Raw genomic sequence first — 17,240 nt, 5'->3', positions numbered from 1 at the left:
CGTGCAATATTTTGTCATATTATTAAATTAAGTATTAGATGTTTTATTGTACTAGTTATACACTGGGATGTAGTATAGGCTATAATCATGTTTGACCCGCTTGGGAGACTAGCTTGCCCCTCCCAGCAGAAATTACGCCCCTGTTTGTAGCAATGTTACGAAATTTTTAGATTAAAAAAATCAAGTCTGCAATTTATCCCATCAGATAAAACATAAAAATAAGTTTAATTTGACACCTAATTCACTTTCATATCTTCAGTACTAAAAAAGTTATGGCCATTTTCATACTCGGAAATTAGCATCTTGTTCCCTATTGATTTTTCCATTGATTTAACACAAAAGCTATGATGAAGGACAGTGAAATGGTCATAACTTTATTAAAAGTTAAGAGAACTGAAAGACATTTTCAGTTATTATAGATTGAAGCATTCTGAAACAAATATTAAACATCTTACTTGGATGACCTGAAATTAAAGCATATAATTAGTTAGTTACCCAATTGTAGCTAATTCCAAAATTCAATTACTAGATCTAAATATCTATCCATATCTTAAGGAAAGATTAACATTTTTAAATAGCCTAAGTGTCCAAAGAACATTCACACAAGAATTCACAATAAAACATGATTTTTAAATCTCATTGACATTAATTTATAGGCCAAATGGAAGGGATTCAGTGTTCAATTGCTGTAAATTAATGGCCATTTAAATCAGCTTGCCAGTGGGATTTTATGGAACGCGCTGGTTTAGAACACTGCCATTGCGGTGAATTTGTACCGCATGTCGGCATGAAAGATACTGCGGGATTGAATGGGCTCCCAAGTCAGCTACTCGCAACATAAAATTTTGAATAAAGGGATCTTAAGAAGCCCTTTTTAATGTAAAAATAAACAACCTACCTTGCCTTGTCCCCTACATAAGACCCGTCCCATTGTTGGGGTTCGCGGCTTTAAGAGGATGATTTTTAATCTACTATAATAATTAAATAACCCAATTTAGTTTAAAAATACCTGCAGCGAACGAATTTCGCAGCGATTTTTCGTCAGCAACTAAGTAGGCCGAACAACATCGATTTCAACAGCCTAGAGAAAATCGTGTTTTAAACCCGCCCCCCTCCCAAAGGCGCCAAAGTCGCGCACACGGGCAGCGGCAGAACTGCAGCGCCGCTGAAGGTAAGTTTTGCAACATACCTACTGTTTGACAGCTCCGGCACCTAAAAAAATTAGCACTGCAACACTGCACTAAAGTATCATCATCATAATTCTGAAGTGCCAACTTTGCAAACTATCTTCCATTTTGGCTTCAGTCACCTCAGCTACTCCTTCCCCATTAAAGTTGACCTGTTTTTATATCTTGTTCTAATGATGGGCAGCTGAACGTGATATCTCCTTATGGTACTGTGTATTTGATTTGCTGAAATGTCTGTAAAACCTCACTGGAGGCAGCATTTCAGTGAAATGGTGTTTTCTGTTAGCAGTGCTTAGATGAAATAACCCCAATATCAAACAGAATGCTCTAGTGCCAATGTTCTGGTTGTTAATTGACACCGTTTGAAAGCCTGTTTGTCGTTGTTATTTGTAGTGCAGCTACTGTACAATATTAGTTCTTCATTGTCAGAATGAAATTCCAACATATATCCTGATATTATTTCAGATTGACACCAACATTGTTTTAGTAGCTTGTCCAAAGGGAAGCTGGTTATGGTTATTAGAGATCAATCATCCCAACCATAAGACATTGTTGCAAGTGTTTCTCAGGGCTGTATCCGAGACCCAACCGAGACCCAAAAGTGCGGATGTTTCCCAATGATTGCACACCATTCATTTCTATTCACTATTACCAGGAAATAAAGCAGTCCACATCTGCACACTACAAGACATAGACAACATTCAAGGAAGGGTTGATTACTGATGTAACATTTGTGTCAAAGTGTCAGGGAATGATTCTCTCCAACTGAAGAAACTCTAACAACTTTTATTTAAATATCATGGCATTACTATCAGCAGGATAGCAGGTCCCCCACCTTCACCATCCCAGGGGTCCACAATAACCACAAACTTAGTTGATCTGGCCACAAGAGCAGGTCAGTGGCCTATCTATTCTCTGCAAGGCGTAATTCACAAATATAATGGAATGCTGTCCACGTGCCTGGAGAAATCCTCCTCCTTAGGCTGTGAAGTTTCCACCCCAGTTCTGTGGATGCTTGGTGGCTAATTAACTCAATGTGGAATATGCAGTATCTATCATTGATAGGTTGGGTGCTTGGGTAGTTTGCGAGGTGGTACACTCCCTCCAGCTTTTACACTGGCTCTGGCGTTCTCCTACCAAATGAACTCAAGGTTCTCAGTGCCATCCCAAACGCTCCTCCTCCATTTTGAATGACCATGGCTCATGGTTTCTCACAGGCAAAAGTGAAATTACAATTTTTCAAAGTTTTGAGAACATTCGTTAATTGTTTCCTCTGTCTATCCGACATTTGGGAGTGATATCAGGCACGTGAGTGGTGCAGCTTGGCCATCGGAGCAAAGTGTGTGTTATTGAACTACCTTGCTTAAGTCAGCATTGCAATTGTTGTGTATCCATTGTTTAAGATCATGGCTTGTATGCTGTTACATAGCAAAGATGATGATGATGATTTGCTACCAAAGTCGAAAGCTTTTGTGCAGTTGCAAACAGGCATGTATATTGGATGATATTATTCCCTACACTTCTCTTGGAGTGAGTCCTGTAAAGAACGTCAATTATACCTTCAGATGGACAGGATCCATGTTGTAATACAGTGCCCTCCATAATGTTTGGGACAAAGACCCATCATTTACTAATTTGTGATTGAAAAAAATCACTTGTGATTAAAGTGCATTGTTAGATTTTATTAGACCATTTTATACATTTACATTTCACCATGTAGAAATTACAGCTGTGGAACATCATTAAGAAGAAAGAAAGCACTGGTGAGCTTACTAATCGCAAAGGGACTGGCAGGCCAATGAAGCCCTCCACAGCTGATGACAGAAGAATTCTCTCTATAACAAAGAAAAATCCCCAAACACCAAGATCCAAAGCATACCACGTCATCTGTGAAACACGGTGGTGGGGGTGTTATGGCCTGGGCATGTATGACTGCTGAAGGTACTGGCTCACTTATCTTCATTGATGATACAACTGCTGATGGTGGTAGCATAATGAATTCTGAAGTGTATAGACTTATCCCATCTGCTCATGTTCAAACAAATGCCTCAAAACCCCATTGACCGGCAGTTCTACAGCAAGACAATGATCCCAAACATACTGCTAAAGCAACAAAGGAGTTTTTCCAAAGGTAAAAAATGGTCAATTCTTTAGTGGCCAAGTCAATAACCCAATCTGAACCCAATTGAGCATGTCTTTATATGCTGAAGAGAAAGCTGAAGAGGACTAGTCCCCAAAACAAACATAAGCTAAAGATGGTGCAATACAGGCCTGGCAGAGCATCACCAGAGAAGACACCCAACAACTGGTGATGTCCATGAATCGCAGACTTCAAGCAGTCATTGCATGCAAAGGATTTGCAACAAAATACTAAACCTGACTACTTTCATTTACATGATATTGCTGTGTCCCAAACATTATGGTGCCCTGAAATGGGGGGGGCTATGTATAAACATTGTTGTAATTTTTACATGGTGAATCCAAAATCTATAAAAATGGCCTTTATTAAAATCTGACAATGTACACTTTAACCACATATGATTTTTTTCTATTACAAATCTCAAAAATTGTGGAGTACAGAGGCAAATAAATAAATGACGGGTCTTTGTCCCAAACATTATGGAGGGCACCATAGCTCTTTGTCCACTGCCAACAGGCAAGTTGGGAGAAGTTAGGTGATAGTTTCCTTTGGCAGCAGGCACTGAGATCCTTCATTACACTGTAATCAGAATGGCCTCCCTCCTTAAAGCTATTCCAACAGAAGCCCCAAAACCCATGACCATGAAGGTCACGGCACCAGGTGCATAGGATCCAGTTAGAGTCATACTATGGAAACAGGCCCATCGGCCCAACTTGCCCACACTGACCAAAATATACGATCTACACTACTTGTTGGGTGTAAGTCTTGGAATTTCATATGCAACAACACTATAGTAGTGCTGCTATAGTGGAAGGTGGTGGTGAGCCACCTTGAAGGGCAATTAGGGGTCAATAATAAATTGTGTTCTCAACAACAAGTTTTTAATGTTCTTTTTCTTTTTTTTCCTAATGAATACCATTAATTTCAGATCGATCATTAACCATTGATCAAACCAGCACAAAGAAAGATTACTATTGCATCACTTTCCTCAGAACTAGAGCTGATTTGGCATTGAGGCGCACTCTACAGGTGGAGGGCAGATTGACTGCTCGCACACAAAAAGTCAATTTATCATTCTTAGATTTCATTTGTCTCAACCATTCACTAGGGTAGCAAAGTACAGGAAAAATAATCTTTAATGCTAATCTTATTGCAGGTATTCCTGCAAATGCAACACCATTTAGTAAATGTGATTAATTATTGTACCAAATAAGCGAATCCTTGCGAATTGTGAATTTGTAATTGTTGGAGCTTACTTGTGAATTAAAATTAGAATCTTTGATTGCCATTACACTACCAGCAGTGGGGGAATTCAAACCAGCTCCATACAGATGTTTGGTTCCACACATGGACTGATGTTTCATGGATTACAAGAAAATACAAGTCCCTGTTGCGGATTTACATATTACATTAGTTCTACATTGTTGTGCATAAGGTGCTGTTTATGCCTTCAAATGAGAGAAACAGAATAATTCTAAAAGCCACACTTTCAAATGTTCAAAACTCTGGGAATTGGTTTAATCAACCTATGCCATCTTGGTTGAAAGATTATATGTGCCCTGAGAGAAAAAAAAACCTATAAATCTGCAGGCAGTGGTGATTCCATGCGTTTTCTGTACTTGTCCTTTATGGTGGTAAAGAAAGGCTATCTCAGTGTGGAGTCATGGGGAGAAACAGCATGGAAACAGGCCCTGCAACCCCAAGTCCATGCCAACCACACATTAATACTAGTCCTATATTAAACCCAAAGTTTTCCCCATCAACTCTCTGCCTCTCTCCAGATTCTTCTACTCATCCATACAGGGGAGTAATTAAAAAAAAAGTGGTCAATTAAACTACCAATTGTCACACCTGTGTCACCTGGGAGGGAACTGGAGCACCTGGAGGAAACCCACACAGTCACAGGGAGAACATGCAAGCATCATGCTAGCAGCACCCGAGGTCAGGATTGAACCAGGGGCTCTGGCACTGTGAGGCAGTGGCTCTGTTAACTCACAAAAAGTAACTGCAGCGACTTTTGCAGATAGTACACAGCAGTCAATGTGTACAATGGGCGGTGGGAATTCATGTCCAGCTTGAATGATGTCAATCTTTAAGTGTTATTAGTTGCCATTTACTTCAGCTTTACCAGGGTTCCTTGATGCTGGACTTGGTCAAATGCTGCTGTGTCCAGGGCAGTCACTCTTTCCTTTGGACTATAATGAGGCCTGGAGCTATGTGGTCCTGGACAATCCCATACCAACCACCATCGAGTCAATAATATAATTCTTAAAGGTGGTACAAGATAAAATAGTCGGAAAATGTACCAAAAATATTGATCTGTCCAAGGTGCATCATGTACAGATCATGGCAATCAAAACATGAAAGGTAATAATTTATTAAAGTTGACATAGTACACACAGTGTTCGGATTAATACTGTCTTTACATATACCTTCTCCCTGCAACAATTGTAACACTATACATTCATTTCAAGACCCAAACTTAGAAATGAAAGAAAAATATTCAACATATCTGCATGTTGATTTCTGAGTAAAATACTTTGGGCAAAATAAATCAAAGGTATATACAGGTTTATCAGCCTAATTTCCCCACATATATTTCAATATATTTTACATTCAGTAAGAAATCAATATAATGTTCACACTATTTATACAAAGTCTGACATTCAGAAGCAGGTAATTTCAAATGCTAGAGTTTTGTACATCAAATCATAATTCAAATTAGTTGCTCTGTAGAATCTATTTTCAAAGTTAGTTTATCATGGAATTATAATAAATGGAGTTAAGAATGTGAAGTAGAGTATTGAAAGGAGGAAAAGTGACATGAAGCAGAAATGAAAAATAAAAACTGTAGATCTACAAAGAAATACAGCAATATCTAGGATGGAGCGGCGCATTAGAAGGTCTCATCATCATTGCAGTTGTTTGTCCAATGCCCAAATACCTCACAGGTGTCACAATAGGGGCGATCATCTTTTCTACTGCCATGGTAAGTAGAATGCGGTGGAAATTCAGACACCTGAGCTTGTGTGGGGCAATCCTCAGTGTCATGGAGGTCAAAACAATCACATATGTCACAGAAGAGTCGTGGAGGTGGCTTCTTCTTTGTTTGTGTCTCATCCAAGCTGAAAGAAGACATTTAGCAGATCAATCTCAGTAGTCCTTAATTCTTCAGAAAAGAAACCAGATTTCTCTGCTGCACACATGAATGTGGAAACAGGACAAGGAAAAATATTTTGGTTTTGATAATCATGGTACATAGTACCGTTCTCTACTGCTACATATTGTCGTGCAGTTAGCACTCCAAACAATTGTTCAATTAAAGCAAGTCATATGGTGTGGACGCATCATGCCAAATTCAGCTACTACCAAACTGGAGGTGGATCTTCAGTACGCTGGTCCATTATTTGACACCCTCGAATTATTGACCATGAATACTCTCACTTCTTTTATTTCCATGCTGTTAGGTCTGCTTTGCTGCTTCATGGACTATTCCAAAGCAAAACGTCTGTCTTTCAAACATGTCCCTTTAGTTTAGTTTAGGGATATCTCAGTCCACCGAGAACATACCAATCACTGACCACCTGATCACACTTGTGTGCTATCCCACTTTCACATCAGCTCCTTACACACCAAGGCCAATTAACATACAAACTCACACGCCTTTAGGATGTGGGAGGAAACCTGATCACTCGGAAGAACCCCATGCAGTCACAGGGAGAACGTGTAAACCCCACACCGGCAGTACCCACGGTTAGGATTGTTGCGGGTCTATCGTGCTGTGTGGCAGCAGCTCTACCAGCTGTGCCACCATGTATCTTTCTTGAAATAGATCTTGGGCAACTGTGTACATCCAGCTACCCTGATCTCTTGTGTCTCCATCTCTTCGTGGCTTAATATCAGGGAGCTCCCAGCAAAGTACCAATTGACATATTGTGCCCACATCCATGAGACATTTAATCAGCATGTCAACTTACCATTCAAAATTGTTCACATCATCAGCCACATTCCCATTTAGAGATGCTTCAGCCAGTTTTTCTAGTTGTACTTTCAGTTGTTCGTTCTTTCTTTGTAAATCCACTATCACGGAGTTCAGGAAATCAATCTGCAATTTTAATAAATTACGGCATGAATAAAAATTGTGTTCTATAAAAAGAGATTATACACTCTTGATCAATTACCAGTGCCAGGATAGGAATATGTACCGGTAGGTTTAATTTAAGTAATGAAAGCAGTTCCCAAGCTAATTGAGAGAACTATTCCCTGATTCTCCACTGTCATAGACTAAAACATTTGAGAATGTTAAATTTAGTTATTAGAAGTTGGTCAGTCAAACCATTGATTCTGTAGCCTTTCTGGCAATGATGGACACAGACTAGCACAAAGATAATTTTCTTCTGTAATGGAAAATTATAATTTGTCTTAAATATGATTAGTATTTGAAATGCAGCAAGGTGCAATTATTCTGCAAAAAATCCCAAACTGTAACAGTTTAGAAAACAATTAGCTATTAAAACAGCTTGCAAGTAAGCTCAGGTGCTTGTATCAAGTGTTCAAAAGTTATTTATAAGAGCAGAGCAGAAACAGGAGCGGGCCATCCAGTTCCTCTTGTCTGCTCCACTGTTTAGTAAGAGCATTGCTGATCCTTTTACTAACCTATTTCCCTAGATTACCTTTAACATCAGAAATATGATCAAATTTTAAAACATGCACATTAATGACATATTTTCTTCAACTGTGAATCTAATCAAGCTATTAGTACGACATGCAAGTGTTATTAAATGTATGCCAAATAATAATTCACAGTCATTGCATGTTGCTTTCTTTACCACATTGCAGCATATTTGTATTATGTGACATGATGAATGGAAAGAACTATTTCAAATATGATAAATAAACAGCCAACGTGCTGGGTTTTAAGTCAGTCCAATATCACAGAAGTCTGTATGGGAATTTTGTGCTCAAAATATTTATATGATGTTTCATTGGCAAAAATAATCTGAAAGCAAGAGTACAGATACTCCTGCATGTTGCCTACTTGCTCATCTGAGCACAAACTTGACCTGCTTCACAAATGTCACCGCATCCTTTTGTACATGTTGACCATGGCTTTGAATTCCTTGGGAACATGGTAATTATAGATCAAATGACATTTTCCAATTTTAATGTTAAAGCATCATCTAAAATCTTATATTAATGTTATAGATTATAAATTGATCGATAGTATCTATCTTCTTTTGTTGGAAACAATGTAAAATTGGGCACAAATGGCTGGGAAAGTCAGTGAGGCAAGATGAGAAGGATTAACTAAAATAAGGCATAAAAACAATCTAATATACTAACATAATATACCACCAGCATGTTTTTCATGACCCATGTTGAAGGAATATTTCTGTTAGGGGTACTTTTGTCATGCAAGGCAGATCACCAGGATTACAGATTCACAGTTCTTAATTCTTCGTTCTCACAGTTCTTAATTCAACATTTAGTCTTAATGCAAAGTACTCTGACTCTGACAGAGGATTAACTTCCATGATTTTAAAGCAATTGAGTGCAAGAGAAAACCGGAAATGTGTTAATCCGCTATATTTCTGGTAATTTTAAAATAAAGCAAACACGTTTTTATTTTTTTATTTGGTAGCAGTTGATGGCTATTAAGCTGACCTAGGGAGATTGGGTTGCATGGTTGGAGAGAAGAGCTTCTGGGGTTTGATAGCATTGGGAGAGGATTTGGGGAATAACATAAACATGGGGTTTGACTCCATTATGGAGAGGAACCTATTGTTTCAGACATTCAGTGTGAAATTTAGCTAAATTAATGGCTTCCCAGTATGCTCATAACAAAGAGAGCATGTTGGACCGAGGTGGGTCAGAGAGAGAAGCAGCAGCAGTAGCAAGGAAACTGTTGTAGTTGGTCACAATTTTCAATCTAAATATTATGTTTAAATCCTTGCAATTAATTCCTGGAAATGCATGTCTCGGACTAAATCTGACTCCTGATTTAAGTCCAAGAGTTTATATTAATACATTTATGTGCTGAAACCTGTCCATTGCAGCAAGCAATTGAGGGTGAAAACAAAAAAAAACATGCTGATGCAGGAAATCTGAAGTAAACACAGAAAATGCTGGAAACACTCAGCAGGTTAGAGAACATGTCTACACAGAGAAAATGTTAATATTAATGTTTCAGGTCAGATTTTAAGGACACAATTCCAGCACTTTTCTATTATTAATGAAAATAGGGATGTTTACTTCATCTACCAAACAATGATGAATGCAATCTACTCAATCTGTGCTCTGAACAGTTTCCATAATAATTTAAATACTTTTAAAGTGTACTCGCGATTGTTGCGTTAAATACGTTAAGAAAGAACTGCAGATGCTGGAAAAATCGAAGGTAAACAAAAATGCTGGAGAAACTCAGCGGTTGAGGCAGCATCTATGGAGCGAAGGAACAGGTGACATTTCGGGTCGAGACCCTTCTTCAGACGTTGCTATCAGTATAGTTCTATCAATGAATAAATGAACAAACAACAGCTTTAGCTGTTAGTTGAGGGATTACTATGTAGTATAAATTTAGGGCAATTCCAAGGAACATTAGTTTCAAGAGTGCGGCATTCTTTCAGACCGTGTCACCTTAGATAAGGTGCTCAAATGCTTGGGTCAACAGTGAAAGTTCAAATGCCAAGACTATATGCCAAGGCCAACACAGGGTCATAAATAGAATTTTATCCTGCGCATAACATGTTCAAAGTTTAAATATGAGGAAGATGTCCTCACTGTATAAAGAGCTCAACCTACCTCACCCACCTCTCAAATACAGATAGTCTCACTGTGTAAAGAGATGCTCAAAGTGAACTTTATCTGAAATTAATTTTACTTGTCTCTTCAGTTTTATAAGTAAACTTGAAATACAATCAGATATTGAACAAGGTCACAGAGGGGTATTGCATTGAATTGTTTTACTTAGATGCTAATTATTTGGCTTTAAAATTTACATGGACTACATACACAATGTAAAACTGCATGGTCTATGAACAGCCACCATAATTCACAATCACCTCTTAGGTGGTGTTTAGACCCTCAACATTGATTAATTAACTATTTAAAAGACAATGAATAAAGTATAACCTTGAAGTATGTATTTTCTGAATATTTGTTTACTGCTTTCCCCGTTTATTTAAAATGACAGTTTCATTAGATTGGCCATGTTAAATTAACTGCCAATGCAAGGCCCAAGTAGTTTCAATGTGGCAATTTACTAAATTTCTTGCATTTGATTAACTAGTCTGTTAGTACGCTTTGGCGTATGTCTACACATTAGTAAGTCTCACTCCAGATATTTCCGCATAAAATTCTTGGCTGTTACTTCAATGTTTGGCAGTAGGAGTGCCGCACTGTTGGAGGAGCTGTTCTTTTTAGGCCTGGTCGGCTCTCTGCAATGGATTTAAATCATCCAGTGGTACCATTTTATCCAACAGCAAAATAAATATCCCCAGTCATCTGCCTAGTATTTTTTAGTAAACAATATTACTACAGACGATTATCTGGTTCTCATATTGCTGTTTGTGGGGACTTGCTGTGTGCCAATTACCAATTATGTCACATATTACAACAGTAACTACACTCAAAGTACTTCATGGCGTATAAAGTGTCTGAGTCAACACAAGGGTATGAAAAGTGCTATAGAGCATTAATGGCTTAAAAAAAAAAGTATTGTGCAAAAAGCAGTCAATAAAAATGTACAGTAAACAGGATTGAACACCCATTCAACATAGATTAACTTAATCTAAAGATTTCACAGCATTCAATAATGCTTAGATCATCCTGAATGATACCCATTCAATGTGTGTTTTTTTCAATTCACACTTCTGCCTGTTATCTGTCTGGATTCATGTAAAAGAATGATCTTAGCAATTTTGTAAAAAGATAGAAATCCAGAACACACAAATATGAAGAAAATGGCAAGCAATAACAAACCATTTGCTGCTTGTCAGAAGCATCGCCAGCATCAATGAGGGAAACAAAATGGAAAAACAATTAGCATGGTGCAGCACTATTTAACATCACGTCAACCAGCTAAAAGTCAATGCGAAAATTACAGGAATTTTCAGGAAAAGCATACTCAAAATTATAATCAATGTTTTTCAGTGCATTGGTCTTGAAGAAAATGAAGAAAACTAGTTTCATAAACTTAACCAATTTATGTCTGGAAGTGTAAGCAAATATGTTACTGAATTTTGAGCATGAAACATAATGTGGGATTATTGGAAACATATTTTAGTGCTCTATTACTTGGTCAACTATCATGCTGCAAACCATTTTATAGAGGAAGCCACTCGCTGCCTTTTAAACAGTCTCTGATTTCATTTACAGACATCTATTGCTTGCCCTTCAGTGATCAGAAAACCTCCCACAGCAAACAAAAGAAAAAATAACTAATGCCATAGTAAACTATTCTCAAATTTGAAAGAATCTGGGGGAAAAAAAGCCATATCTGATATGTTACTAATCCTTTCACAAAAGATTGAAAGAAATTAATCCATTTCATCTGGAAATTGAAGATTACAATTGATTCTCAGTCAAATTCTGCAGATGTTTCTACGCTTCATGGGAATGAATTCTAATGCAAAGAATATTGTAATTCTTAGAAAGTAAACCAGTTTTGCCATAAACTGCAATAAGGTGAAAACTGATTCAATCATTTGTCGACAGATTAAAAAAAATATAGAAATAGCACATTCACAAATGGTTTAGGAATAAAATGAAGAATTAAAGTAATCAAATCCATATTATTCAACATTTCAAAGAAACTGGCAGTCTCTTGAACCCACATGATTCACTAGTGATTCACTAAGGAAATCTACTGTCCTTAATCTGGTTTACTTGCCAATCCAACCTTACAATTGTTCTTTGTCTTAACTAGTTTAGACGTCAAATATCCATACAACTTTCCCCAAAGAGTTTTATTAGAAGTGATGCCAGCAGAAGCAGGGACCAAGGTCACCTGTTTTTACTGGTGTAGTGAGTTCTGCAACCTTTTGTTCCATCTCTTTTGTCATTCTCGTAAATGGTGCCAAGGGTCAGAATGGTCTGTGACCTTTCTGCTAATCTTCACCAGTGGAAGATGATGTCTGGAGGCAAATGGCCATCAAGAAATGACAGATAAAGTAAACGGTAATTAAACAAAAATTTAAACACAAAATCAAATCACAGGCAGACTGTCAATTTTGTGTTACTTAAATCAAGATGTTCAATGTACACACATTTGGCTTAACTTTACGATCACAGCTTGAATACATCATTCCTTTTGCTGGAATCTTTTTTTAAAATCAACTCAATTCATGTTGAGAAATTAATAAAAAGATAGATTTACCTGGCTCTCAGCAGAATCATTTTCTTCCCTTTGCTCTTCGATAACGTGTTCATCTTTAAATAAAAAGGGAAAGCTTAAAAATGACATGCAAATCCACAACATGTTCACATTTTTACGAACTACTGAGTCAGATTGCCTACATCAAAACATTGGGAGCAATTGCCGTAAATGCCGTTATTGACATCACTTGATGTGGCGTGCAAATCATTGACCATTTTCTTTAAAGGTGCATGTCCTCTCTGTAGCTCTGCAGGCGACTTTAGAACTGAAGAACCTAACCACGGCGGTCTATCACCCTCAAGTCCATGTTCTGCCTTTGCTAGTTCTCAGCCTCTGTTAGTACATATGTATGAGGATGCCTGGTCTGGAGTAATACATTCAAATAGGTTTCAGCCCGTGTTCTGTCGCACTATTCTTGCACACAAGCCAAAAAATTCAAGCGTGACACCACACAATCTAGGCTAACATTGTGTGCAGTACAGTGTGTGGTGAAATATTACTTTAAATCCTGACACAAATGGATGCAAAGATCCCATGGCAAGCTTCAGAACAGCTTCAAGGACAGAAGAAATCTTAAGTGGCCAAGCCAACACCATGAAAACAAACTTAGCAGATTATGCCACTGTTTCAGGAGTAATTTTAACGCTTTCCAACAAATCAGCAAGAAGTTGCTGATACTGGAAATCTCAATTAAAAACAGAAAATGCTGTAAATACCCCCATAAAATCAGGCAGCATCTGCATAGTTCAGGGCAATGATAACAGAGATAATTTAAAAGGCATTTTATTAACCAAGACTGGGGCATTGCGAGGTCAAACAGGCACCATTTACTATAAAGGCAGGTAAATGCATCTTTTCTTTATTTTCTGAGAAACTGTTCTTTTGAGGCGTCATCTAGCAGGTTAATTAATTCATTTGTGACCGCTGTGTAACACATTTTCTACTTCAATCTCAGAAATTTACATAACAGAAGGAATCCATTCAACAAATCAAAATCATTTGTAGCTGAAGTGGTATCCAGTCAAATTGTACTTCCCAATTCATATCGTATATCAAATGCACTTCCAATTTATAAAATATCTAATGCATGTTTTCTGGCACCTATTCAGGCAGAGTTGCACACCCTCAGTATTTTCCTCAACTTCTCTCCAATCTTTTTGCCAATTACCTTAAATCTATGTTCTCTAGTTCTTTATAATTCCATACATCTTGATAAAAAATCTTCCTTTTCCTCCCCTACGAGGGAGAAAGAACTAGCCAATCTTCCCTAAAAATTCCCCAGCACATTTTAGGGCACCATAATGTTTGGGACACAGCAGTGTCATATAAATAAAAGTAGTCATGTTTAGTACTTTGTGGCATATTCTTTGCATGCAATGACTGCTTGACGCCTGCGATTCATGGACATCACCAGTTGCTTCACAAATGCCTCAAAACTCATTGGCCGGCAGTTCATTCTACAGCAAGACATTGATCCCCAACATATTGCTAAAGCAGCAAAGGAGTTTTCCAAAGCTAAAAAATGGTCAATTTTTGAGTGGCTGTCAATCTCTCGATCTGAACCCAATTGAGCATGACTTTTATATGCTGAAGAGGAAACTGAAGGGGACTAGTCCCCAAAACAAGCATAAGCTAAAGATGGCTGAAATACAGGCCTGGCAGAGCATCACCAGAGAAGCCACCCCACAACTGGTGATTTCCATGAATCACCAAGGGGATTATGTACAAACACTGCTGTAATTTCTGCATGGTGAAATCAAAATGTATAAAAATGGCCTTTATTAAAATCTGACAATGTGCACTTTAACCACATGTGATTGTTTCTATTACAAATCTCAAATTGTGGCGTACAGAGGCAAATAAATAAATGTCTTTGTCCCAAACATTATGGAGGGCACTGTGAACAGAGACATTGATTAACTAATCCAATCCTAATTTTCATAAAGTAGTTGGAAAGATATAGTGCAAAAATGACTAATCTGCCAACAATCACACAAACTACCATTGAATAATATATGAAAATATCAAGACAGGTCTAATTACCTGGAGAGGATGTGACGTTATCAAGTTGTCTTTGGTTATCGTTGATTTTCTTCTCCAGACTCTGTACCTTTTGTTCAAGTTTTGATTTATCGGATTCCAATGATTGAACTACTGACTGCAACTTCTTTGCCATGACATTCTCACTTCGCAGCAGAGCAATCTGTAAATCAAGCCGTATTACACAAATGGATGTTTCAGCAGGAAATTAAGAACCATTGGAGCGGTGCAGAGGCACAGCCGTAGAGTTGCTGCCTAACAGTACCAGAGACCCAGGTTCGATCCTGACGGATGTTCTCTGTGTCAAATTTGTACTTTCTCTGTGATTGTGTGCATTTTTCCAGGGTGCTCTGGTTTCCTCCCACATTCTAAATACGTGCAGGTGTGTAGGTTAATTGACTTCTGAAAATTGCCTCTAGTGTGTAGCCTGTAAAACTGGGATAACATAGAACTAGTGTACGGGTGACCATTGGTTTACACGGACTTGGTGGGAAGAAGTCCGTGTTTCCATGCTGCATCACTAAACTAAAATTTAAAATGACCATAAAGCCTTTAAAAAAAAAAAAAAGTTATCTCGGGCACCTCCCTAGACATGCAGCACATGACAGGAAATTCAGAATCATTGGTGCAATAAAGCTATCACATGCTTACTCGTAGAAATTAACATCTTAGTACAGCATTCAGTACCGATTCCTTCATTTAGCGTTTTAAAATTAAGATTTATTGGCTTTCCACTTGTTTATTTTGTTTGAACCTCGTATGTTTAAACGACAATAAATGGCATTCTATTCTATTCGGTCATATTAAATAACACCCATTGAACCTAAATCAGTATATTTTATTAATGACAATGAAGTGAAAATTCAAACATATGAATATTAATATCTTAATAATGTACCATTAATTTATATTACTTGAACTTTCAGTTGAACATTGTTTAATGATATCATATGGGGAAAAACTTTAGATTATAGGAGGATGTCAGACCTGAGACTCATTGTAACAACACTGTAATCGGAACACTGGATTTAACTCCCACTCCTTGAAATTAAGTTGAAATTCTAAATTTCCCAAAACAGTTCTGTCAGGGATGTAACAAAAACTGAAATGAGGCCACTTCTGTCGTCAAAATATTACTTTGAGAATATATGGCCGCCCGCCTTAGAAACAAGGGCATTTTCAATCCCGCAAGCAGTGATCAAGCATCTTAGGCAAGTGACTCAGCTCCTGGAGTGGGCCACTCCTTTGTGGTGTCACTAAGGCACAAGTAGTAAAGCAATGCTAGAGACCCGGGTTCAATCCTGACTTTGGGTGCTGTCTATGACGGAGTTCGCATGTTCTCCATGCGAGTTTCCTCAGGCTTCCTCAGACATCTCAAATACGTGTAGGTAAGTAGGCTAGTTAGCCACTGGAAATTTTCCCTGGCGTGTAGGCGAGTGATAGAATCAGAGAGCAGGGGAGTTATTCAAAATGAAGGGAAAATAAAACAGATGAATGTAGGATCAATGTAAATAGATGTTTGATAATTGGAGTGGACATGATGGGATGGAAGGCATGTTCCTATACCGTACATTAGTTATTTTATGACTCCTGACACTGACATTTTCTCACCATCTCAAGACACAAATCAGGAGTGCGTAATGGAATACTCTCCACTTGCATGCAAAAGTAGTACTCCAACTCAAAGGGCAAGACATCACCCTGGATGAAGCAGCTTGTTTGATTGGCATCGTAAACTATGCCCCATCTATTCACCCCCGCCAATATTACAGCAGCATGGTTGCAATGTGCCCATCTACAACATGCACTTCTTATTCCTCTTTTGGCTTTCCTGACAGAATCATTCAACCTTGTATAACCTACCATCAGCAGGTACATGGTAAGATCATAAAATATAGGAGCAGAATTAGGCCATTTGACCCAGAGTCTGCTCCACCATTTGATCATGGCTGATCTATTTTTAACCCCATTCTCTGACCTTCGCCCCATAACCGTTAACAACTTCGATAGCAGCACCATCTGCAGTTTTCCTCCAGGTTACACACCACACAGCCTTGGAAAACATTGCTGCTCGTTGGACCTTGGACCTTCTTCAACAGCACTGAGAGTGTAGCCAAGGACTGGGATTGCAGCAGTTCAAGACACTGGCAATTTAAGGACAATTAGGGATGTGTATTAAATTCTGGGCCTGCCAGCAGTAAAAGATAAAGCAGATTATCATAACCTGATTGCTTTGTAAAAATGTAAGGGCTTTGGGGTGTACCCTCTTTCTCTAGCATATTACAAGTGCAAGCCTTTTTTATGTAAATATCAGGACCAGCAACATTACTGACCAAGATATAGTCAACTGGACTATAAGTATTTCTATCAACACAAAATCAGTTTCCTGGCCTGTATGGTCAGACTGAGAAACTCTTATCATTCATTTTTATGAACATTTTCACTAGGATTTCTGGTTGTGTATGCGGATGATGATCTACAAAACTAATTTGTCAAT

General features: G+C 38.0%; 1 protein-coding gene across 2 annotated transcripts in view; it reads right to left on the bottom strand.

Moving 5' to 3' along the window:
* Positions 1–5,684: 5,684 nt before the first annotated feature.
* The window catches only part of clip1a (CAP-GLY domain containing linker protein 1a), a 128,939-nt gene continuing 117,383 nt past the window's right edge, over positions 5,685–17,240 (bottom strand). For both annotated transcript variants that reach the window (XM_055655705.1, XM_055655706.1), the window contains 4 exons: positions 14,747–14,906; positions 12,704–12,756; positions 7,305–7,432; positions 5,685–6,452 (listed from right to left, as the gene is read on the bottom strand). In XM_055655705.1, the coding sequence (XP_055511680.1) occupies positions 6,224–6,452; positions 7,305–7,432; positions 12,704–12,756; positions 14,747–14,906 (570 nt within the window). In that variant the 3' untranslated portion in view covers positions 5,685–6,223. The remainder of the gene's footprint in view (positions 6,453–7,304; positions 7,433–12,703; positions 12,757–14,746; positions 14,907–17,240) is intronic.

The sequence above is a fragment of the Leucoraja erinacea genome, chromosome 25 (assembly GCF_028641065.1).
Source record: "Leucoraja erinacea ecotype New England chromosome 25, Leri_hhj_1, whole genome shotgun sequence".
In the NCBI taxonomy this organism is placed as follows: Eukaryota; Metazoa; Chordata; class Chondrichthyes; order Rajiformes; family Rajidae; genus Leucoraja; species Leucoraja erinaceus.
Note: the sequence above shows the minus strand (reverse complement) of the source record. Positions and strands in the feature narration are given on the sequence as shown.